The 25485-nt window shown below is 44.6% G+C and overlaps 1 protein-coding gene across 1 annotated transcript; it reads left to right on the forward strand.

Annotated features, from left to right (window-relative positions):
• The first annotated feature begins 194 nt into the window (after positions 1 to 194).
• Positions 195 to 24426, forward strand: zranb1b (zinc finger, RAN-binding domain containing 1b). Its single transcript, XM_080782413.1, has 10 exons — positions 195 to 528; positions 2605 to 3672; positions 12708 to 12895; positions 14571 to 14724; positions 16216 to 16287; positions 17090 to 17288; positions 18091 to 18211; positions 20434 to 20563; positions 21548 to 21777; positions 22319 to 24426. The coding sequence occupies exons 2-10, from the start codon at positions 2706 to 2708 to the stop codon at positions 22535 to 22537; spliced, it is 2280 nt and encodes a 759-aa protein (XP_080638539.1). The 5' UTR covers positions 195 to 528; positions 2605 to 2705; the 3' UTR covers positions 22538 to 24426.
• Positions 24427 to 25485: the final 1059 nt, after the last annotated feature.

A 25485-nucleotide genomic window follows, 5' to 3' on the forward strand; every position in this document is an offset into this window, starting at 1 on the left:
CTGTGGGAAAATATCGTCTATCACGTACATTTAACGATGAATGGTCGGAAAACAAAACACGCTACCTGACAGGCTTGACAACCAACTATCCAATCACGGTGTGACAATCGTGTCGGGCTATGGGATTTGGACTGTGCGGACCGTAACAGGCCCACGGACCTCCACAGTCACTACTGTTGTTTTTTAACCAGTCTGCCCCCGTAGCTTCCCCTCCGCGACGCCATTAAAGACGGTCAGCCTGGCGTTTGGAAACGGGGATTAAAAATGATTTAAAAACGACAAAATACACGGCAGAGGGACGGGGTGGGGGGGAGGGGGGTCGTAACTCCGTTTGATGGACCTCGAAGCCGTGTCGTCCTGAACGGAGGGAGCCTCTGCAGACGTAAAGATGTGGCTGTCGACCAAATAAGAGCAGGACTTCGGGACTCACGGTCGGAGTGGGACTGTGGACTGGGGGGGAGTTCGGAGACTTGTTTGTTTTGGTCGTACTTGGAAACGAGGATCGTAAACACGGGGGAGAAATCAAGGGTAAGGCCGTGTTTGTGTGTCTGACCACCGCGGTTGATCCATGCAGAGTTGGAGAAGAGCTCCTGAACCGATTAACATTAGCGAGTAAAAAGTAACGTTAGTAGCCACCAGCTGCTACCAGACTCTTGCTGTCTTTGGCAATAGAACGGAATGTTGTCTAATCATCCGTGCACCTGTAATTAAACGCGTATTAGTTTGTCACGATTATATTATTAATCTTATTACGGCCTGCAGAGCTTCAAAGGCCCGATCACTGATTCAAATGTAAACAAATGTGTCGCACGGTTCGCACCACCACCAAATATAAACACGAGCAGTGGAGACATGTTATTCTCTCAAGGTGATTTAACAGACAACAGCTACACGATATTTGGTGTGTTTTGGGTCTTTGTTTACGTTGGCAGTGTTTGTCAATCAAGCCGATCTATGTGTTGATTTATGACTGGGTAAGAAAGTTGAAACTATTACAGTTTACATCTACCAATCAAGGTCTTTAAGGCTATATACTAATGTAAAAAGTGCGTATTGAGCCTTTAAGGTAATGTTATGTACACGTAAATAAACGCAACAGCCTGCTACTTAAAATAATGACTACACCCCTCAGTGGGAAGAAGCAGGGAGTGTGATGTAAACATAGGTAATGTCTATGTTGTGGACAGTTTTTTTTGTGCTAGTCTGGAGTGTTGTCTTTCACCAATGTGTTGATTTTCACAGTGCACATTGATAACCTTAGAGGCGTGGTGCAGTAACCCTGCTCCTCTAAAAAGTTGAGCTACTGAGCTATTCATTAACTATTTCCTGGATAATTATGTTAAGTGGTAACTTTAATGTCATTTCTATTCTCTTCTAGCAGCCAGGTTTGCCATTCTCTCTTCTTGCCAAGCCTGCTGGCGTTTGCAATGAATGCAATCTGCATTTTACTTCAGTTAGGCTACTAAAGTGTTTGCAATTTAATTTAAGCTACCGAGCTGATTGTTTGCTTTGAGATTACTTCATGTTTGAGTAATATGATAATGGTATCCTCAACAAATGCTGTGTATATATAAAATACTTTTGTTTTGAATTTGAAATCGTACTTTGGGGTGAGTTCAGTGTCAGTGCATCTGTCTTTACCAAGTTACCAAGTACATTACAGAGGCAAATATTACACTTTTACTCCTCTACATAAAAAAAAAAACTTTAGTTACTTGTATATATTTTTTTTCCCCCTTCAAATTAGTTCTATTTTAAAACAGAAACTGGACATTCTGCAGAATGAGTACCTTTTACTTTATAGTATATTTTGACTCCAATACTTTTACTGAAGTAAATTTAAATTACTAGACTTTTACTTGTAAGAGAGCATTTCTACATTTCATTGATAGTACTTAAAGTAACAAATGTGAGTACTTCTTCCACCGGTCTTTACTAGTCACGAGTTATGAGTGTTGTATATCTGGTTTCATCTGTCCTTGTGTCTTGTTACCCAGCTTACTGTAGGACACATTTGCTCTGTATGTGTTTAAAGCCAGTGTCGGTTTAGGTATTGACACACAGTATCATGTTGCAGCTACAACGGCATCTTCGTCCTTACCTTCCACCAGCTGTACCTAGAAAGAAAGACACACACGCTTTCCCACTGGCTTTGATTTACTGTGCCACAGATTAATGCCAGTGTTCCAACTGTCAGGCTTTACATGAATGTGAGCGCCACATTAGACAGCCTGTGTTTTCCCTTACTGAACATAACAAGACCACATTTGATACAGACTGACCCAGATCTTGAGCTAAATAGGTGGCGGTGGTAAAGCTGCCATTATTTATTATTTGTTTAAAGGTTAACCAATGAAAACTTAAAAGACTCACTGTTCGTTCATTCAAAGATTATTGTTTAACACCCATTTTGGGAACTGAGTGGCCCGCTACGAGCTTGTAGGTCTGCTATTTTTGAAAAATCGAAGAACCACTGACATAGAAACTTAGCTTTTTCAGAAAACTGTCAGGATGTAGAAGACATTTTTAGAATCTGATCTCAGGTCAAAATGGGTCAACATGCAGACTATTTGTAAAATGACCTGTCTCGTTTCCCCATCCTAGGGTCCTGTTTTCTGTGTGGGTCGTTGAGAGTTGAACCGCCACCTGAGCATCGGCGAGCCCCCCCTCCCCCCCACCCCCCCCCCCCTAGTGGCGTCACGAGGATGACTGAGCTGGGCGTGAAGTGGCCCTGTGACTACTGCACGTATGAGAACTGGCCCTCGGCCATCAAGTGCACCATGTGCCGCGCACAGAGGCCCACTAGGGGTGCCATCATCACCGAGGAACCCTTCAAGAGCTGCAGCCCCAGCCTGGACGCCGGCAGCCGGCGCCAGTGGGACCCCGCGAGCCTCAGCAACCACAGCAACAGCCCGCCCCAGGGGGGCTCCAGTCTCCTCATTTGCCCGGACTCCAGCGCGAGGCCCCGCGTCCGCATCGCCGACGTCCCCGAGCCCACTAGCAAGTGGTCCTGCCACATGTGCACCTACCTGAACTGGCCCCGTGCCATCCGCTGCACCCAGTGCCTGTGCCAAAGGCAGCAGGGGCAGCAGCACCACGGGCAACACCACCTGGGGCATCACGCCCAGCAGCCCCGGAGCCCCACCGAGTCGCCCCAGACCTCGGGCTCTGGGTGCCGCCCTGCTCCCCCGACGACCCCCACGGACCCCTGTGAGGAATATAATGACCGAAACAGGCTCAACACCCGCGCACAGCACTGGACCTGCACTGCCTGTACATATGAAAACTGGCCCAAGGCACGCAAGTGCGTAGTGTGTGACCTCCCCAGGCCAAACAGCCTGCTGGCAGAGCCCATCAAACTAGCGTCGGAGCCTGATCAGCAGCCTCCCTCCATCCTTAACGAGCAGGACAGAGACAACCGTAGGGGCGTTGTTGCCGTCACGGGGGGCGTCGGTGTGGTGGGGGGAGTGGGGGGATGCAGTGGAAGCCAGAGGAGGTCACCGCCGACCTCCAAGCGGGAGTCGGAGGTGAACATGGACTTTCAGCGGATCGAGGTGGCATCGGGGGCTGGCATCGGAAGCAGAGAGGAGCAGGAGGTGGACTTTAAAAAGCTAAAGCAGATCAAGAACAGGATGAGGCGGACGGACTGGCTGTTTCTCAACGCCTGCGCCGGTGAGTTATGTCAATAAATATTAAGGCTCTGTTCAGGCTCAAGCATCTGCGGGGTTATTGGCTGCAATGCAATTTAACAGCCTGGTCCATTTGTTTTGGATTTCTTCCTTTTTATATTGATGGAGACCTTAATATACTTCCGCAGACAGTGAAAACCTATGAGTCTGCACAGACCACACTCTCTCTCTCTCTTTCTTCCCCCCCCCCCCCCCCCCACACACACCCAAACCCCTTCCTCCATTTTTCTAGACAGGTGGCTAGATCGATGAGTACTGGTACCTGCTGCCAGAGATTGAAGCCCCCTTAAATTTTTCATATTCCTTAACGCACACATCTTGTCATTCCATGAACTGTACAGCACACTGGGGTTATTCAGTACACCAGCCATCCCAGGCAGCTACCACCACCCACATGCTACATTTCTTTTTGACAGATACTCTGCTATGCTACACCTAACGGCGCACACCAGACATCTCCCCACTTCTTCCCATCAATCCTTACCGATAACATCAGTGTTGCAGTGACAGAGAGTTGTTGCTCATAATACTTAAGTTAAGCCTGCGATATACTTAGTTACGCTTGGGCATCAGACAGTGAAAATGGCTGAATCTACTACAAGCTCACCACGCGTCCTGCATGAGCTGAAGCAGAGGATTTGTTAGGTCAGAGAATGCTCTCTGAGACTCTGACACAAAGTACAGATTGATAGTAGCCTAGCCTAGCCTTGTTTTGCTCTTGCCCCTTTAAGTAAAGTCGACTAACCCTGTTCCAGCAGATACCAGTTGAAACTTAACTTGAAAGATTGCATGAGCTTAATTTATGGTCCTGCATCATTATATTAGAGCCTGGCTCCATCACACTGTTGAGTTTAAGGGAGTGGATCCTGAGAAAAAGTTTTGCATTTGTAGTTTAGTGCCACTGTTCCTTAGGTTTCTTAACGTCTGGCTTTCGGACATGATGTCATGTGGCAGCCAAGTCTATGGACTTTTAATGTTTGCTTTCACTGTTGTCTTTTTGATATAGTCCAAGTTTTGAATAAAATAAGTTGAGCGTAGGATGGCACAGTTTAACTGTAGTAGTACTGTAGTTAAGTTGAGCTATTCGGACACGAGTGTCCTTTGTTGTCAGTGAGATTTCCCCTGCTTCGACACGCACACAGTCAAACATGCACGTTTGTAAACACATATCGGTGGCCGAAGCGGTTGTGACAGGCCTAGTTGGTAGCTGTGGGACCTGCTGCACTAAAAATAACATCAGCGATGCTGCACAACTTGCAAAAGTCAAAAATAAACAAGTCTGCACATCAGCACTGACCTTCTGCCCTGCAGCATGCATGAGCATATCTCATTATATATTATACGCTTAACTGACGTCACTTAATAATTGTCTCCACCAGGCCGAAGGCATGCGGAGAGAGTATGTTTTGCACTCTGTTCGTGTGTGTGTGTCCTTCCGTCCGTCCGTCCGTTATCAGCTAATCTCCGTTGGCCCGATCCATGCCAAACTGTGCACACACACTCCCTGGATGCCAATGACAAACCTCTGCCCCAAATATTCCTCAACGGCCTGTTATAGCGCCACCATGAGGCCGATTTAGGCAAAACACATTTCTGTAGATAACTCGTACACATTTTATCCATACATCACACAATTCGGTATACACTATCTCCATAGTCATGTGATCAATACAGATCTGCACAATTTCCCATCTTCCATCCTGATTGGCTAAGATTGGCTTCCAAAGCTCACATGATTGGTCAGTTTCGAACAAAATGCCACAAATCACAAAAAGACACGGTGTACAATTTCCATGAAATTATACACGCACATTTCCACTAGGCCGAGGACGACATGCCACTATTTCCCCCCCAAATCAGCCTCACGGTGGCGCTACAACAGGCCAATTCCTGTTTTACCTATAACTGCATGACAACTTATGTATGCGCACTCCCTAGAGGCCATGGAAAAACATTTTCCCTGCATCCCTTCACATCTGCTGGTTATAGCGCCACCATGAGGCCAATTTCTGCAAAACACATTGTTTATGTTAGTCGCACAGATTTCATCCAAATCCAAATCCAAAAAAAAACAAAACATGTTTTATATACTCCTAAACATTTTGCCAAACATCACACACACTCCTATCCTCCTGGTGGAGACCTGTGCCCAAAAGGGCACTTTTTCTAGTATATTTTCTAGTATTTCTAATATTATTATTATCAGCATTTTGATGCACTTTTGCATCTACAGTAAGTCACCTAACGCACCCTACGCTCTGGACTATGCAATGCACAGCTTTGTCTCTTTATCATGCTTAACTAAGGGTTTGGTTTAGCATAGGCCATTACCATTACCCTTTAGCCTAGCTTAGCCTTGTTTTCCTCTTGCCCCTTTAAGCAAAGAGCCTCGTCGGATCATACCTGACGGTTGAGGAGTTATAACTTCAATTTGGTAAACCACAAGTCCACCCTTTAAAGCTCAGCAGGGGCACATTGGCTCACTGATGGGACCCTGAGTCTTTAACAGCCTGAGCCTACTCGCTTGTGCCAGTGTGGGTTTATTGGACCAATTTCTCATCTTTTACTAGAGGAAGGCTGTTTCATTACTAGGGTTTAGGGCAGGCCACAGGCGGCCACCTGGGGATGTGGGAGAGACCAAAGGGGGGGCTTGTTTACATTAGGTGTATGTGCCACTGCAGAATGAATCGGAATGAATGAAGTAAGCAAATAGTATTGTTGGATAAGAGTCAGCCAGAGAATTCCGGTGACCTAGTTTTCTGGCCACCCGAAAATAATTATCCAGAGACATTATTGAGTAAGTCTGCTATAACCTGTAAACCGTGGTCTCGGTCTGTGCAAAGCAACATATTATCCACATATAATTATCTATTACACCAAAAAAAGTGTCCGCAAGCTCGCTGTATTTCTCTCGTCAATCCTGGCCAAACGGGGATGTCTGGTCATATACAGTGTATTTCTATTAGAATATATGTGCAGACAAACAACGACCTCTGCATCCACGGGATGCACTACTGTACTACTGTTTTTTAATTTTAGTTTATTTTGCTAGCTTTAGTTATATTGATAATTTCTTCTTCTGTTTACTACATGAATATAACCATATAAAATGAAATAGTTAAATACTGTAATTTGTAAAAATGGCAAAATATGACTCCTAAACGTGGTTGAAGTGGGAAAATGTCCCTGCGACTCATCTAAAAGACCGTCCCTGCATCCCGGGACTCATTAGATTGAAAACCTATTTACATCACTGTAAATGCACAGGCCGAGTGTCCGTGCGTGGCCAGTAACATTCATTAACATTTAGCAGGAGAAAAGCAGCGTCTGTGGCTCTGTGCGCTTCTGCTTGCATGTCCTCAGGGTTTCATGCATTAGGAGAGAGAGAGGCAGGAACGGTATAGACTAGAGGCTCACTACACTAGTCCATTGGCATTGCGCCTTCCCTCTACTCTGAAGTGCTCCCCACTCGGATGTCTCACTCTCCATCAGATCACGCAGGTTGCCGTCATGCAGGGTGCCATTGGCGTGCAGACACGGGCTGTGAGGTTGAGGAAGCACCAAGCCTCACAACGCGGAGCCGTGTCAAAACAATCAGGAGCTCCAGTGATGAGATGTATAGGCTGCATCTCCCTCACTGGCCAAACATGTGGTGTTTCTATATGGTTACCATTGCCATCCCCCTCTCCCAAGCCGTGGCTCCCTGTAAAAGCACATGTCCATCGCCCAACCCTCCATAGTGCTCCCATGCCCGGTGATTTGTGTTTCCTGTTTAAAAAAAAGAAGGGGGGTGGGGGCCTTAAAAGCCTCTACTGGCTCTTCTATCCAGTGGGGATTTATTCTGAATGGGGGGGGAAGGAAGATGGATGGAAGGGTACAGGAAAACAAACATAACTTAAATAGCTCGCCGACCAAAGTGGCTGATGGATTAAAAAGACAATTTGCTGTGTTACTTAATATTACTATATCATACTCTTCAATGTTCAAATGTAATCAAACAACATTTGTATACTTTTTGAGTGGATTGAAGGCAGACCTGCAAACTCGGGTGGGCTGAAAAAGGTGACACGTTTCAAATCGACTGCTTGATGATCTACCCTGGAAAATGTATCGGACTAAAACTGTGTTGAATGTACAGTAGCAATCTGAATACTGAAATTCAATCTATTACACACTGCAGCTGCTCAACCCAAATGTGAAAATGTTTTTTTTTGTACCATACATTCAATGGCTTCCCATCGGAACACCTGCAAGGTCTTCTTCATTCCCTGAAGAAGACCTTAAAGGTCGAAACGTTGCTTTCTGTTAATAATCTTCCAGCATCGTGGCTATGAGTGTGCAGCCTTTTTATTTTTTTCTTCATTGTGCTGAGAGCACCACAGTTACACAGGCATCTGTAAGTCCTGTATATTTCTACCACCATATTAACCCTCTGGCATCTGGCGTTTTGCCTTAAAATTCAATTTGACTATCCTCTTTCTGCAGCAGTGCCATAAGAGACTCAATAATAATCATTATGATTAAATCATGTGATCAACCTGGTGGTCAGATTGTATGATGTATGACAGGCTACATACTGCGTTTTTTTTAAATTATTTGTAGATATTCTTTGTGGGATAGGTATACAGTAGACTGAGAGGAAATGGGGAGAGAGATGGGGGGGGGGGGGGGGGGAGAGTGACACGCAGTAAAGGCCGCCGGGATCGGGAGTCGGCAGTCGTGGCACACTGCCAGACTGGATTACCAGCCAAGGTGCCCAGACGGCTACGGCACGCCAACCGCCCGGGCCCATAATCTGCGTACTTACATGATTCACTGTCTGCAAGGCATCAGCCTGAGCCTATACCTCCGTGTGACCCCGTCCCGTTTAGAAAAGGAACGTATCTACAAGCTAACTAGTAACACAAACACAACACATCGTGAAAGGAACCTGGTGGTGGCAGCACTGTTGATTTTGTTAGTAGTGTTAGTATTTTTGTAGTTCTATGTGGGGACCAAAGATTATTAATTTATAAAGATGGTCGAACTTCATTGGAGCCAGTAGAGGCGCAATCACCGCAATGGACTACAAATCCTACAAATGGTCTCCTAAGTAGGCATAGTTTGCTCCTCCCTGACCTCCCCACCACCACCCTCCCCATCCAGGCTAATAACAACACTGACAACCTAATTGCATTGAGATCAATATATTATGGCAAATGTCATGATTCCATTTCCCAAATCAGCCCCCCATTAACCAAGAGTCTATGATGTTCACTCCAACATTCTTCCTGTCTCCTAATAATGTGTCCGCCCCCTTCATGCAGATACGGGAAGTAAAGTCGTGCCTCTTGCTATTTTCCTCTTGGACCCAACCCACTGTAAAGCTCACTCATGAACGGGTCTTTTCAGAGAACTGTCCAGCGTCGGCCGGGGCACCCTGTCCTCTCACCCCAAACCAATACTTTGTCTTTACTTTTGTCCCTAAATTAAAACAAGACAGCGCTTGATTAGCAATGTCATATAGACCTTATTGCGAGAGTAAGCATGCAGGGTGTCTTCAGGAACTGAACAAAGAGTTAAGAGCTGCTAGACTGTTACAGGAAAACAGCAGTGCATTTAGCCCAAATCCGTTCACTCTAGCTGGTGTCTTTCAGTGTGTGTCTGAGTGCTTGCAGGTTTTTGTCTCTCTGTATTCCCATAACACCTTATTGAGTACAGTACTGGCTGCAGGGCCAACGGAACGCCCACACTAATGGAGCGCTTAGTTTGTGTGATCCCTCCCTGTCACGCTGTGCAGCAACTATGCTGTATAAACCTACTGTCTGTACCCTGTTCCATCTCTCACTGAGCAGCCAGCTCCACATGGCACACTTTGTCCTCTCACCATCTTCTCTCACACACTCACACACACACACACACACACACACACACACACACACACACACACACACACACACACACACACACACACACACACACACACACACTCTCTCTCTCTTTATCTGTGCCCACCTCTCTCAGTTTGGGTTGCTAAGCATTGTGTGTGTGGTCCTCTTGACCCTCTTGAACAAAAGCGCAGCAATGAGTAATATTGTGTAACGCACGCGAGAGACATGCATTTGCCACTAGTAGACTACCGTAGTAATCCAAAGAGAAATTCCTGCAAACTTACTTTAAAGGTAGAAGTTGTTCTGTTAACACTCGAGTCGAACAGGTTCAATTTAACGAGGGTGATTTATTTTATTGATTTATTTGAAATTTTACTAGAGAATAAGCCCCTTGAGTTGCAGCAATTCGTTGTCAAGGAGGTTCTCAAATGTATACTTAGGTGTGCACGGTATCGTACAACACGGTATCGCTCATATTCATGTGAGCTTGTAGATCTGTTATTTCTGTTACTGGCCATATACGATTATACGTATGGAGCGTGTCTTGAGTGTACAGGGTTTGATGAGGTCAGATCAACATAATGGAATGTCAGAACAGGTCAGCTCCATATATGGAGATCTAAGGGTGTCAGTGGGGGCAGTCTCTTGAGTGTACAGGGTTTGATGAGGGCCCAGGTAGGGCCGGGCCTTCATTTTCGAGCCTGTTGAGAACTCTAGTTTGCGCCGGCTGCCGGGCGCGGCTGCACAAATAACTTTGGGGCAGGTGGCCCGTCTAGAGTTTAAATGGACAGGTATCCATATACTAATATTGATGACATCAGGGATTTATCTCTATATGGGCTTAATTGCGATAGCAGGTCGCATTTACTATGATCCCTGATTTACTATCATCCTTGATGATGTACACGAGACCTGTTCACGGCTTCCCCGTGTATGGGGACTTTGAGTGACACACTGACTGACTGACAGGAAATGCACGGTTCCATTGTGAACTGTGACCTTCGGTCACAATTAGGCATTAAGTTGAAGCGATACGTGCAGGACAGCTAATGTACAGTATGTTTGGTAGAGGTGGTCAGAACCTGTGAAGTGCACAAAGACGTTGCAGAGATGTTGCACTATAAATGAAAATTAACTGAACTGAAACTGAGAACCTGGTAACTTGGAACTCACCGTTGTGAACTGGTCTGTACCGAATGCTTGTGGTGTGTCGGGCTGTTCCCAGGGTCATGGTTCAATAAGCCAAGGTTATTCGGTCTGTCTGTGTTCAAGGGGAGGAGTTGGGCAACAGGCTTCAGTGTTCTTCTGCCAAAGTGACACTTTATATTCACAGATGAGAGGCCTGAGGGAAAACAGTGAGGTGTGTGCATACAAGTTTAGTTTTACGTTTCTACTTTGATGGTCAGTTTTGTGCCACAGTCTTGATTCACCTAAAATACTTAAATTAAGTCATGAGTTTTCTTTTCATTTGAAAGCAAAATGATCATAGATTTTCATCATTTCAAATAATGTGGTTCTCAGTATCCACTCGCTTAAACTGAACGGTGTGATGGAGCCATTGTCAAATGTAAATCTCAGACTTGTGTGACGTCGTCAGATGTCAATTATGTCTGTGATATTATGCCTCCAAATTTGGGTTTCAGCCTGATCACAGCCTGCTTCCCTATTGCATTCCACTGATTTTGTTAGGTTAGTTACTTCTGTGGCTTACTGGCAGTGTGCACAATAATTCTGGTGTTGATTGGCCCTGCAGTTTGCGGGTTTACACAGATGGACAGACCTCTAGACTCCTGCAGAGCCATGCAAAAAAAAAACCTAAAACTAAATTCTTAGCTTCCTGCAATGAAGCTTCCTGTCTCAGTTCAAAGATCAAAAGCTGTTGAGGATTACTGTTTATTGTTTCATTAATTTTGCCTTTGAATTCATTTCCAAGACCGGGAAGCATAACTCATCATTATGTGCCAAATTACTCGGATGTCCTTCATTTCAAACGGATAATCTGGTTCCTCTGAATCATTGTCTTACAATGGGGGTTACAATACGGTTGTTGTGTACATTGGATTTATTCTGTTTACCCTACTTACAATCAATAATCCACACTTCTTTAGTCTCGGCACACTCAGTCTTGTGGGTCAAATATCACTTGTATTAGACAACATTAAATGAATGCATTATAGATTAAATATGACCCCGACTTTAAGCGGGTAAGGCCACAGTGGAGATTTTAGTTTCAAATCTCAATTTGCCCCATCTTTGGCACTGGGACACACTAGGCTGTATTTTGCGTGTCTTAAGTACCAGGTCTTATTCCCTAACTTGAGTAAACTAAAGACCTGGAGGCGTGATCAATGCCATTTGGCTATTCTGAGTGGCCAAAGAGCATTGACCACGCCTCCAGGTCTTTAGTTTACTCAAGTTAGGGAATAAGACCTGGTACTTAAGACATGCAAAATACAGCCCATAGTCTCCTGGATGACAATGTCTTCTGGGGAAGATAAGTTAAACGCAGTGTTGGGTAACGTTACTTTAAAAGAAGTAACATGTTACGCTACAGGATTACTACCATTCAACGGTATTCCGTTACATTACAAGATTTACCTTCTGAGAAAAGTAACAAAAATAAGTAATTACTCTTGCGTTACAGACGATTAAAACCCCTTTGCTAGGCCTAGGAATAACATGCAATATCCCATTATGATTAAGCTTGGTAAACATAAAACCATGAGTGCAACATAATAACATATCCAAATGGCCACCAGTGTTGAGTGTGTTGGGCTTCACCAAGGCATTATAGCATAGGCTAATTTGCACGGACACGGTCTAGGGCAGATGGCCGCCCACCCTGGAGCCTGGGTCTGCCTGACGTTTCTTCCAGTTAGGGGGGAGTTTCCGTGCAAGTCTCCGTTGACAGAGATGAGGTGAACTTGGCTCATCAGGAAACCGTACAAAATGCAATGGTAATCGGGTAAAAACAGAGGTATTAATAAATATGAAAAAGTGCAAAAATGTTTGTCTAAACTGTTTTCCCAACAGTGGCCTACTTTTGTGTCATGACAGTGCAGCAATTATGTCCCACTTCAGTGTCCATAAAACCTCTAGTTTAGAGATGAAACTAGGAATAATTACTATATTTCTGTTCGGCTCTTAGGTGTGGTGGAGGGTGACCTGGCAGCCGTGGAGGCCTACAAATCATCGGCGGGCGACATTGGGCGGCAGTTGACGTCGGACGAGGTGCGCCTCCTGAACCGGCCGTCGGCATTCGACGACGGCTTCACCCTGGTGCACCTCGCCATCCGCTTCCAGAGGCAGGACATGCTGGCTGTCTTGCTCACCGAGGTCAGATGTTTTTCTTTGTCTTCTCACGGCCAGTTGATGAACCAGCCGATTTAACTAGAACAGTGGTTTTCAACCAGTGGTCCGGGCGGGGACCACCTTTGCGCAGCAGACTCTGTGGCTAGGCTAGCTAGTGTCTTGGAACATTTGTGGTCGTAGGGGCTACAACTGTCATTAAAAATATATAATTCTTCTGCTGGTTGGGTAGTAAACTTATCAACTACTACAGAATCTGCCACTATTTCACAACAGGCCTGATAAAAGGTACATAACTCGAATACACTTGAACACTAATGGTAACTTCCCACCCGGATTTTAAGTTTGCCCTTTCACCCACCAGTCTGGATTTGGCTAGATCTCCGGATGAGTGATTCCTCCTACTATGATCACACTTACGTAACATTGCACAGAGACTCTGCTTTAGGACACAGGCATGTGTCTCCAAGTGAAGGGCTGGAGTGTGATTTAAAATAATATAATAATAATAATCAGTTCCAAACTATACACAGGGTTATTACTTTTGAGCTGCAATCGTGTTATTTTTATTTTTTATTTTAAAGATGTTAGATTTGATGTTTAGTTGTTTACCTGCTATCATAGTTGCTTTTCAGCACTTGTTTTGTCTATTTATGACCATTTACCCTGTTGGTTGACTAGGGTTCATGCCATTATTCTGATCCTGTTATTCGCTCTGTATGAGAGCGTCTGCTAAATGCCAAAATCCTTCACTGCTCTACAGACGACGGTGTGGATTCAAGTAGACCCACAGACTGTCATGGCTTACCACACAAACAACAAACCCACGGTTTACCCTCACTTAACCTTCATTACTTGCCTTGGCCAGTTGACCAGTTGAATTAGGGTATGACGGCAAGAAACGTCTCCTGGTTCCACCCAGAGTATGACTTGAGATCAAAATGGCCACCGTGTGAATATCGTCAATGTGCTCCCTTTTGTAGGAGCTTTTAATGCTGTAATGGAGGGGAAAGGAACTGGTTGTCCCCCACTGGGGGACAACAAAAGCGGAATTTTAATTTCCCCCACTGGGGGACAACCGTTAAGCGGTGTGTCAAGCCTACCACCCAACTCAAAACCTGCGAGCGTGTGTGTATGCCGCATGCATGGACCAGTGTGCAAGAGTGATGGCAGCTCTATTTGCCAGCAGCGCTATGATCCTACCGCTATGATCCCAGATTATCTGGAACTTGACCTTCTCTCAGTCCGATGCTCCCATTACCGTCTCACTCTCTCCTATCCAGGGATTGTGCTGCTAGAGTGTGTCCTGGTATGAACCGTTCAAACATGCCTGCTAAAACGCACACATGCCGTAGGCATGCATGAACAATTATTTTCCTTTCCCCGAATGTAATGCAGCCTAGTTTGGATTGGTGAAGCTAATGGGAAGTTTAGTTGTACCATTTAATAATGTCAGCTCTGACATAGTTTTTTGTACTTTTTTGTGGAGAGAGCAGATATGCAGGATCCACGGATTTCCTCTTAGCCACCTTGTTTACATATAGCCACTGGAATTCAAATCACTAGCCATCGCCAGCCTAAACTCCACAGCATATATCTGCTAGCATGCATGCAAAGAAGAATGACTGAATCAATGCATTGTGGGAATAAGCCTCACTTTCGTTGCCTGTCCTTTGACACCCATCTCTCTCTCACCCTCCAGGTGTCCCAACAGGCAGCAAAGTGCATCCCAGCCATGGTGTGTCCTGAGTTGACGGAGCAAATCCGCCGTGAAGTGGCAGCCTCTTTGCACCAGCGCAAAGGAGACTTTACCTGCTATTTCCTGACAGACCTGGTCACCTTCACCCTACCTGCAGGTAGGTAGGCTGCCATAGCGGTGGGCTTTGTTGTTGGTACATTCAATTCCCTCAGTTCACCTCCTCTTTGAAGTAGGCCAGAGAAAATGGTTTTGAATAGAGAATATAGAGAAACTGTCCTGAGATAGTGAGAAGACCTTTTATGGTTGCTGAAAACCATTTTAATGCAATGAATAAAGGTGATCACTTGCTTATGTGATTTCCATTCTCAGCTGAAACAAGCAGGCTTTTATCCCACCCCAACAGGTTTACAGTGTTGGACAGATGGAGCACATGGTGATATCACTTGTCTTGTATTCATTGATAAAATGTCTTATACATTCCAGAAGTTGTCATTTATGTCCAAAGTACTTAGTTTAGGGCCTATTATGTTTGCAATGCAGCTGAATAATGTAGTAGACTACCCAGCCCCGGTGACCTGCCAAGTATGTGGCAGAATGCTTGTTTTGTTTACTTCTGGTTTATGAAATTGCTTGTTGTTGGGACGTTCCAGAGGCATAATGCTACAGTTGTCTGTTTCCAACTGCCTGAGCCAGGAGGCCACCATTGGCTCTTTGACTGTGCATTGTTCTGCAGCCACCAACGTTGTGTGTCTGTCGCCTGTAGCAAAAATCATTATTTGTTATCGCTTTGTTTTTGTGGTGCTCCCCCAAATTCTGTACAAAATGTGAGGGACGGTTTGAATGTGCACAATTCTATTTCTGTTGAATTTCACTGAAGAATGGCTATTATAGTCTATTGCTGGTGGCTCAGCACAGCAGTCGTCTGGGACAATGCGGACCGTGGCTTCCGGCCACTATAGAAACCATTCTGTTTAATTCCACACACTCAATGCATTCGTTTATTTTAGCTGAAGAATAAACTACTGTTGTCAAGGGTCTCGAGCAACCATGGTGAAAAGTACAAAAGAAAACAGGGAGTTGACATGGATTTAGTTGCCAAGACAGAAGCAGGTCCAGGTCCTTTTAGCTGGAGTAGAGTAGGGGCATGTGCGTGGTATCTACAAATAGACTCACCCCAACGTTTTGTCAATTTAAAAACAAACGGATGTTTTCTACAGCTGGACACCTAGATCCTGAACTGAAGCTCCTTTTTCTGAGCCTCTCCAAACAAGGGGCTTTAGTGTTTCCCCCAGTTTCTCTGCCATGCTTGCTTGCGCAGGTCATCACTGGAGCAGAGTCACACCGCCAAACTGAATGCAATATCATTGCAATAAATAGGTTAACCCATTCTGACCAGATTCAAAAAATGTCTTCTACATCCTGACAGTTATCTGAAAAAGCTATGTTTCTATGACAGTCGTTCTTCGATTTTTCAAAAATAGCAGACCTACAGTATAAGCTCGTAGGCGCGCTATGAGCTTGTAGATCTGCTATTTTTCAATAGCTAAAGCATACCATAATGCTAACACAAAAAGGTGTTCCCGCCTAAAATGGGTTAACTTGACGAACGTGTCTGACTGAACTGATACCATGTGTGCTTTGTTTGCAGACATCGAGGACTTGCCCCCAACAGTTCAGGAGAAACTGTTTGATGAGGTGCTGGACCGAGATGTTCAGAAAGGTGACATTTTTATTTTGACTGATGTAATCTGTTTACTATAGACTTCTGTATAGCTTTCTCCAATACAAATCAGTCACTGCAAAGACTGAGAAACCGGATCCAGTGGTCGGGTGGTTTGGCAAACTAATGCTGCTCCCTCCATATATACTATAATGGGAATGCTCCCGGATGCGGGCAGTGTTACATTACACATTACATTTCCCTTGGCCAGCACGGTGCCCTCCCTGCCCGTCTGCTTCTCGCTGTGCCAGTCCTTATCGTGCATGGCACTGTGGCATCTGTACTAATCAGGCTAATTGAGTTGGAGGGATTTCTCCAATCCCCTGCTGAATGATTGCACTTCCTCCCAGCCTACACGCACGCACGCACGCATGCGCGTGAACACACACACACACACACACACACACACACACACACACAGTATTTTTCCACCCAGCTCACATTTTCTCTCCTAGGTGCTTTTCAGTACGACCATCTGTTTAACCAGGCCAATGTTTGCAGCAGTGCAACATTCAGTCCAACTTATGGGCAAGAGTAGGGACAAAAAAAAAGACAGATGGCCGTCATGTTTTTGACCCACTGTTGAGTGTATGGTATGAATACAATAGTTGACACCAATGTTTTCAAATGTCACCACCTCTCACACAACAATAACAACAAAAATCTGGTGGTGTGTTCACCTTGGGTCTCTCTCATCTTAGGTGTTCTGTCGTCTCCTAGTTGTTATCACCCAAGCAGAGACCTTTCAGTGAACTCGCTCACCACGAGAACACTCAATCTTTTGCTCCCTGTGGTTTCTCAGAACTTGAAGAGGAGTCCCCCATAATCAACTGGTCCCTGGAGCTGGGAACCAGGTTAGATAGCCGGCTCTACGCCCTTTGGAACCGCACCGCGGGGGACTGCCTGCTGGACTCTGTGCTGCAGGCCACCTGGGGAATCTACGACAAGGACTCAGTCCTCCGCAAGACTCTCCACGACAGCCTGCACGACTGTTCTCACTGGTGAGACCTGGGGGGTTTAGGCCAGTAACGCACTGGGAGACCAGAGACAAACTGTGTATTTATGAGATACACTGTAATTGAATATACTGTAGCTGTAACCGCATACTGTAGGTGTAGGACATACATTATGCAGTAGTGCTTCCTCAGACAATCAGAAATGGATTATTGGCCAAGTACATTCACACATACTGACACGAAAATGATTATTAGTTTGCTTTCTCTGTTCACAAAACATCAGTCACAAAGGTGTCTTCCACAGACTGAGCACATAGGGGTTCAGCATCTCTCAAGGACACTGTGACACATTGACCAATATCAGTAATTGAACCTGTGACCTTTTGGACCTTTTGGTCACCCCTAACCCCTTTAATCTCAAATTTCAGAAACTTGAATATCACCAGTCTCACACTCTAGTCATGATGGAGTTGCGTTGTAGTTGCGGTTACATAGGGGCTAATGTCCTGGCAGTTGAGTTTTAAATCTAAGGTTGGAATTGCAGGCTTACTAGAATTAGACTATGGGCTGGGCATTTGGCCAGTTTGAGAAGATGTAATTCCCAGGGAATTTATGCTGGTTTTATTTTTAAGTATGAAGCATCAGGACAATACAACCACCCAGATGCAGATTACATAACAAAGGCCTCAAGTCTACAGTAGTGCTGACAGATTGATGTTGTTCACTAAGAAAATTACTGTTTAGGTTTTTGCTGGGTATTAGTCATGATTCAACCTAATACCTAGTCTTGTGCTCAGGGAGGCCGAACAGTTTCACTGACTAACTTTTCTTGTTGTCTTTTCTGCAGGTTCTATACACGCTGGAAGGAGTGGGAATCGTGGTATTCACAAAGTTTTGGCCTGCACTTTTCGCTGAGAGAGGAGCAGTGGCAAGAAGACTGGGCGTTCATCCTCTCACTAGCAAGTCAGGTACGTACACAATGCTGCTGTGTCACTCCAGACACTAGGTTTGTTCGTATCTTAGCTAAAATTGGTGAAGCACGGGCTGCAGTGGATCAGGTAGAGCGGTCATCTGGGAATCGGAAGGTTCCAGGTTTGATCCAGACCTGGCTTTGTGTCGAAGTGTCCTTAAGCAAGGCACTTTGTTTGAACCCCAGGGTTCCAAATAGAGGGCAGCACGGGTCCACCAGGAACCGAATACCCGAGAGCTGAAAAGCCGGTTCGGGCCCAAAATATTGACTTGTCCCTCGGGCCGGGTCGGATCCATTCCAAATTTCGGATCGTCTGAAATGCAGTTCCCCGTGAGGATACGAGCTTTATATATTAAACCCTTCAACTTTAAAAATAGGTTTTATTGTCTGTTGAACAGAGTCAACGAGGGCTGGGTCTCGTCATGCACCTCAACATGCCGTCTCTCTCTCTCTCTTTCGCTTGGTCTCTGTCTCTCTCACCCCGATCCCGACTGCGCGCGCACACACACACACACACACACACACACACACACGCACACACACCCACCCCCCCGCTGGCTATATTAATGCAATCATGGTGGCCCCCTTGAGCGTGGGACAGTTTTGTTGTGATTGTCAACACCTCTGGTAAGAATGTCGGTGCGCTAAAATGCACTAATATTAGCCTATGCAAGTTCGCTGCGCTGTCTCGAGAGGTGGGGTGCACGTCGCTCATAGAGAGCAGTCATGTTGAAGCATATAATATTGCAGAGAACACACTATGGGTGCGGATCTATATCGGATCGGATCAGTGCCGTTTTGGTCGGACCGGGTCCAAACAGTCAAATCCTTCTCGGCTTCGTTTCGGACCGGATCCAATCCTTTCGGGGCCGTTTCCGGGCGCATGCGGCCAATTAGAATGTTTCTCGGATCCGTAACGGTTCGGGTTCAGATATCACTGGTCCCGTTTCGGACCGGGTCCCATTTTATGGACCCGTGCTGCCCTCTAGTTCTAAACCACCGGCACCGTTCTGTGGAATTCCGTTTGCCGGCCTTGAGTCTATAACCTTCCAGCGGAGAGAAGGTGACTGTTACATGAATATACCAATACCAGTTTCACTGTGGTTTATAAATGGCTTCGAGTCCGTGCTACTTCCGTGTATAACGGTGACATTACTGTTGAATCCTTGGTAACTTTAGCCTTAGACAACAAGCTGTCCTATTGTGTCATGTTTGTGCTAATGAATAAACAGTGTTATTTCATGTCAACATTCAAATACAACTAACAGAAGATGTAACCCAGGTAAAGTAATGTGTCACTTGGAAAATGTAACTAAAGTTTTCCACCTGCAAAGTTACCGGTATTTCTGATACAGACATAAACCTCTATTAATCACCCCTATCCTTGTTGATATAATGCCCTTTAGGTCAATGATATAACATTATGTAGTGATATAACAATATATAAATAGCAGCCAGTCATTGACTGGTAACGGAAAGGTTGGGAACCCCTGCTCTAACATAGTTGTCTCTGCTGTCTGTGTGTGACTGAGTGACTGGAAAGCACATTGTGTGAAGCACTTTGGATAAATGGCAAATGGTGCATTTATATAGCGCTTTTATCCAAAGCACTTTAAGTTTACATAGATTGTTCATTACATTCACACAGACATTCATACACCGATGGGCAGAGGAAACCATGCAAGGCACTAACCTGCACATTCGGTTGCAATTAGGGGTCTTGCTCAAGGACAGTAACTTCGACAGTAACTCTGGGTGAGCCGGGGATCGGACTGATGGACCTTATAGCGATTCCCATGCGGCTGCTCTACCGGCCACTGCGGCTGCACCCAGAGCCACTGTCACCCGGCAGTATGTGCAAATGCGCTTGAACAATGAATGTATGAATTATTGCTCCTCTTGATGCAAGCTAACTAGCAAACCCCCTTGAAAGTCTATCCTGTCGGCCATCAGTGCCTCACTGCAGTTCAGCAAACTCTTATAGGTTTTCAACAGGTGCTGGTGATTAATATAGACCACAAATTTTAAACATTGTGCTGTTTCATTATGTAGGGTTATGAAACTATGTTAGTATGTTTATTAAGAATTTGGGTTCTAAGAAAATCCTTGGGTTCTTCTGCGCATACGGAATCCATTTGTCTTGTAGTTTTTCTGCGTTGAGAGTTTTCTAAATGTGCCTCTTCCTTCTTCCTTCCTGTGTCATCTCTTCTCTCCTTGTAGCCAGGGGCCAGCTTGGAACAGACCCACATTTTTGTTCTTGCACACATACTTCGTAGGCCAATCATCGTCTACGGAGTGAAGTATTACAAAAGTTTCCGTGGCGAAACACTTGGATACACACGTTTTCAAGGTGAGCATCTTTTACTTTTATTTCATACCGGTCTGGTTGTGGTTTTGCTCTGGGGTTTGCATCTGATCGACCGTATGGATTTTTGTGCAGCTCGTTCACTCCAGTGCGTCTATAAATTATGAGAAACCGCACAATCCCGCATGGGTCTGCATAGCTGACATAGCTGGCATACTTTGTAGCCCTCATCCTTACTAGAAACAATCTGGCAGTAATCATATCTTAACGCAGCCCAGTGACTTTCATTGAAGGGTGTTTTTAGTATTAAATGAGCGATACTTTAAAGGTAAATTTAGCTTAAAAAAAGAAAGAAAAGACGCTGCTGGGTTTTATGTAGAACTGTACTTTTCATGTTTATAACAATGCGGGAATGTTTCCAGGACACACATGCAGTCACGTCTGAGCATATTTAAACCATCACAAGCAGTCTAGAACCAGCCAATCCAATGAGCAGAGGAAAGGTTCCACCTCCATGCCCTGTAGTAAAAAAACAGTCTGGCTTCAATTTGACTGCAGAATGAGGCTGTGTGGGGGGATGATGAAAGCTCTTTGTAAGGACCGGCCTCTAGTGGTAATGCCTGCCTAATGGAAGAATGATTTGCTGTTTGTCAGGGGTTGGAGTGAGAGACGGATGGACGGGGGGGTTGACGGGGAAGATGCACGCACACTACACAAATAAATCACACACACACACACACACACACACACGAGAGAGAGAGATACAAACACTGTATATATGCGCCTATGGATGGGAGGGGCCCTTCGTTTTTAAAATGGCCGGCAGGTGAACCTTGTAAAAAGTATAAACACAATGGCAGACTGTTCAGAGACAGGAGAGTTGCTCTGATGTTTTCGTTCATTCTCTCCTTTCTCCCTCTTTTTCATCCACCAATCCTTTCTCCCATCACCACCATTTCCTCTTCCCACACCCTTGACATCTTCCACACCTTGTTCCTTACGTCCCTCTGTCTTTCCTCTGTGCACCAGGTGTGTACTTGCCCCTGCTGTGGGAGCAGAGTTTCTGCTGGAAGAGCCCCATAGCCCTCGGCTACACGCGGGGCCACTTCTCAGCACTGGTGGCCATGGAGAATGATGGCTTTGACAATCGCGGCGCAGGCGCCAACCTCAACACAGACGACGACGTCACCGTCACATTCCTGCCGTTGGTCGATAGTGAGAGGAAGCTGCTCCACATCCACTTTCTGTCAGCACAGGAGGTAAGGACACCCTCCGGCTGGGTGTTATGTATTGCCCCCAACATCGGCGTTCTGTTCAATCACCTCAATTCCGAGAACAACACGGCCAAAGATCGCACTTATAATGGTAGTGGACGGCGGGGAAACATTTCATTGACGGACCACAGCGTAAACGAGCATTGCCTAGCGGTGAAGCTACTATACGGTAGATATAAGAGGCTATTCTGAATCAATTAAAAAAAAAAAACCCAGGGAGGGAGCACCATTGGGAAATAGGATGTCAAAGACGTCTTCGGTAGTAAATGAGTGGTGAAGGTGCGTGAAGAATGATGTGTAACGCCTGATTTGTACTTAGCTGCGCGCCAGTGTCAGCCACTGAAAATGTAAGCTCTGCAAGCACAACGCATTCTGAGCTTGTAAATTGGCTATTTTGGAGCTCAACTCAATTCACAAACAACTAGGTATAAATCAGGTGTAATGACAAGCTCCCTCGTAGCCTAGGTTTGTTGATTATTTTCTCTCTCCATCTGTGTCCCCGTCCTCACCCACCTCCCTCCTTCAGATGGGTAACGAGGAGCAGCAGGAGAAGTTGCTGAGGGAGTGGTTGGACTGCTGCGTAACAGAGGGCGGAGTTCTGGTGGCGCTCCAGAAGAGCTCGCGGCGCCGGAACCACCCTCTGGTCACACAGATGGTAGAGAAGTGGCTGGACGGCTACCGCCAGATCCGCCCCTGCGCCTCCCTCTCCGATGGCGAGGAAGAAGAGGAGGATGATGACGAGTGACAAACCTGGACCCCCCCCCCCCCCCCCCCCCCGGTGTGGGTGTGGTCCAGTCCTCGCTAGGGGGTGTGGCAGGGCAGGACTCTCCCTTTGCTCGTTTGATTTGTTTTCATGTTTTTTGTTTCATCTTTCCTGATACGGACAAACTGTGAAAGCCTTTGGGAGAGGCCAGGGAACCACAAGCCCCCCCCCCCCCCTCCCCTCCCCTCCCCTCCCCCCCAACCACAATCGCACTTCTCGCAGGAGATGTCACCGTTGGAGCGTGCGCACACATGCGAGATACACTTATAAACACATGTACAAAACACAGACACTTGACAACCTGACACTGACACACACAAAGGACTCCACTACTGCAAAAAAAGAAAAATAGAGAGCGAGCGCGAGAGAGAGAGAGACCTAGAGATGATGGAAAATAAAGGATCCTAGTTTACGAATGCTAATTATCTTTATCTTTTTTTTGTCAGATGTAAAAAATACATGAATAATCTTTATCCATAAATGTAAATGCATGTGGTTGTTTAAGAAAGGAAGAAAAAAAATCTGTATAATGAGATATACCAGCATCAATTCAAATCAAGTTTATATCAGTTTATTATGGGCACTGACAAAAAGCACACTTCCAAATTGTTGTCCTTTTGGATGTTTTCTTTTTCCAGTCGTAAAAGAGTTGGCTTGTTGTTGTTTTTATTTTTTGGCAGAGATAGAGCCAATATATATTTTGCGTCAGGAGACCCAAACAGAGAGATTGTGTAATTATAATTATGACAAATTCTTAATACTAAGCACTGCACATTTATAAAAAAGAAAATCAACAAAAAATGAATTTATATATAAATATAACTGCTTGAATAAAGGTCATATATGAAGCTCTTGAAAAGACAGTTCGTCCCTTTTCAAGTCAAAGCCACAGTCATCAATGCTTAATTTATACACCATCGTAAGACAAAGTATAAATGTTTAGCATTACAGACCATGGTGGAACTTGAGTTTACCTTTTTCTTCCCAGACTGGTTGAGTTGAAAACATATACCGTATATATGTTTGTGTGTTTTTATTTTTCTTCTCCAAACTTATTCTACATATTTATTGTTTGGGATCTTATTGGAGCTAATATGAGCTTTGAGATTCTGTATAATTATATAAACAAAAAGAAAGAGAGGTTTTGGTTTGTGTTTTTTTCTTTCTTTTTTTTCTTAATCTCAAAGATGTTTTTATGTTGCACAGGAACATTCTCGCTACGAGAGGAAAGAAGCGATCATGACCATCGGTGAAAGGTTTACTTCTGGTGTGTGTGAGTCTTGGTTCTGTTTGTATTATAATATTGTTTAACAGTACCTCAATTTGGATGTTCAAATCTGGTGCTTGCTTTGGAGAAGGCGAGTCGGCGTGAGTGAGAGACATTTCCTTGTCGGCGTTAACATCAGAATCACATTTTATCTTGGCCCCCAACCCTTCCCATTATTCTTCTAGTATGTGTCATCAAGTTCACCCTCATGGTACCAGCATGGCTCTTATCTTCCTCTGTAATATCTGTTTATTGTCCTTACGTGAAACTATCTTTTAGGTCATGGTCTTTGTGAAAGACCACATGTAAAACCAAAGTTTAGGGGGAGGGACACAAGTTATCAATCCGTTTTCTTTTTTGCTGTGAATGACGTTTTCATTGGGTTTTCTTGCAATTGAGTACTGTAACCTCTTTTTTTGTGTGTATTTCATTCTAGTCATACACACAAAGTTGAGCATCACCTGTATGTTGCTTTGTATTTATGCAATAGTTACAGCTGTGACTATGATGGTTTGTGGATTTAGGCCTGACCACACTATACAGAGTGTATTTGAAAGGGCAGGCGAAATAAGGAAAAAATAAAAACACCTTTTTGAATGTCCAATGTCTTTTTTTATTGAGATAATTAATCTTCAAAGTTATAGCAGTGTTAGCACTGTAAAGGTAGTTGACATTTGCAGTGAATCCTGTCTACGTATATTGCAGAAATATAGTGTTTGGATCAATTGGATGACTAAGTCTCATATAATGCATTTAAGAAGTCATACATATGTAAAATATGTCACAGCTTGTCACATTGCCAGTTCCACACATCCTGCATGTTTCTAGCACCATCTAGTGGACATCACAGTCCTTATTACAAAAAGGTACATCATTACATCTTGTGATAGGAGTTGGATCAAACTGTTAGGGTGGGCATTTCTGTGTGGAGTTTATTCTAAATGCACATGCATTCTCAATGGCAATAGCACAAACTTTGGCATGCTACTAGTCCTACGTATACTTACACCTAGAAACCCCATTCAAACCTATTTAGGTCCATCTTACTGTGGACATGTTGGCCTGAAAATGAAATTCAAACTGCACACAATGGGACTCAATTCAAAAGGAATCTTTGAAAGCCATCTTTGTTTAAGCCATGACGTCAGTCACTTCCGTGTTCTAAGAAAGTTCCACGTCATATATTATTTTTGTCGTGACACTTTACAGTTACATTAATAATTCTACTCGAGTTGGAAGCATTAAGACCCATTTTAACCCTCAATGGCTTCCTTTCTGACAAAAAACGTTATTGTAAAAAAATAATTATAACATATGTAGCTATTTTGTATTTACAATGAGTAGCGGTTGGGACCAAGGACTGCGGAATTGCGGAAATGGTAATTGCGGAATTCAAAATTCCGCTATTTCCGCAATTTCGCAAAATTAAAAATTCCGCAATTTTGAATTTTGCGAAATTTTGCAAAATTCAAAATTCCGCAATTTCTGCAATTTTGAATTTTTTAAAAAAATTCGAAATTGCGGAATTTTGAATTTTGCAAAATTGCGAAATTGTGGAAATTGCGGAATTTTTAATTTTTAATTAAAAAAAAAAAAATTGCAACTACTATTACTTGTACTAGGTATTCTATGGATATCATCTGATTTATCCACTGGGCCACTC

Source organism: Protomyctophum bolini (assembly GCF_963924005.1).
Source record: "Protomyctophum bolini genome assembly, chromosome: 14".
In the NCBI taxonomy this organism is placed as follows: domain Eukaryota; kingdom Metazoa; phylum Chordata; class Actinopteri; order Myctophiformes; family Myctophidae; genus Protomyctophum; species Protomyctophum bolini.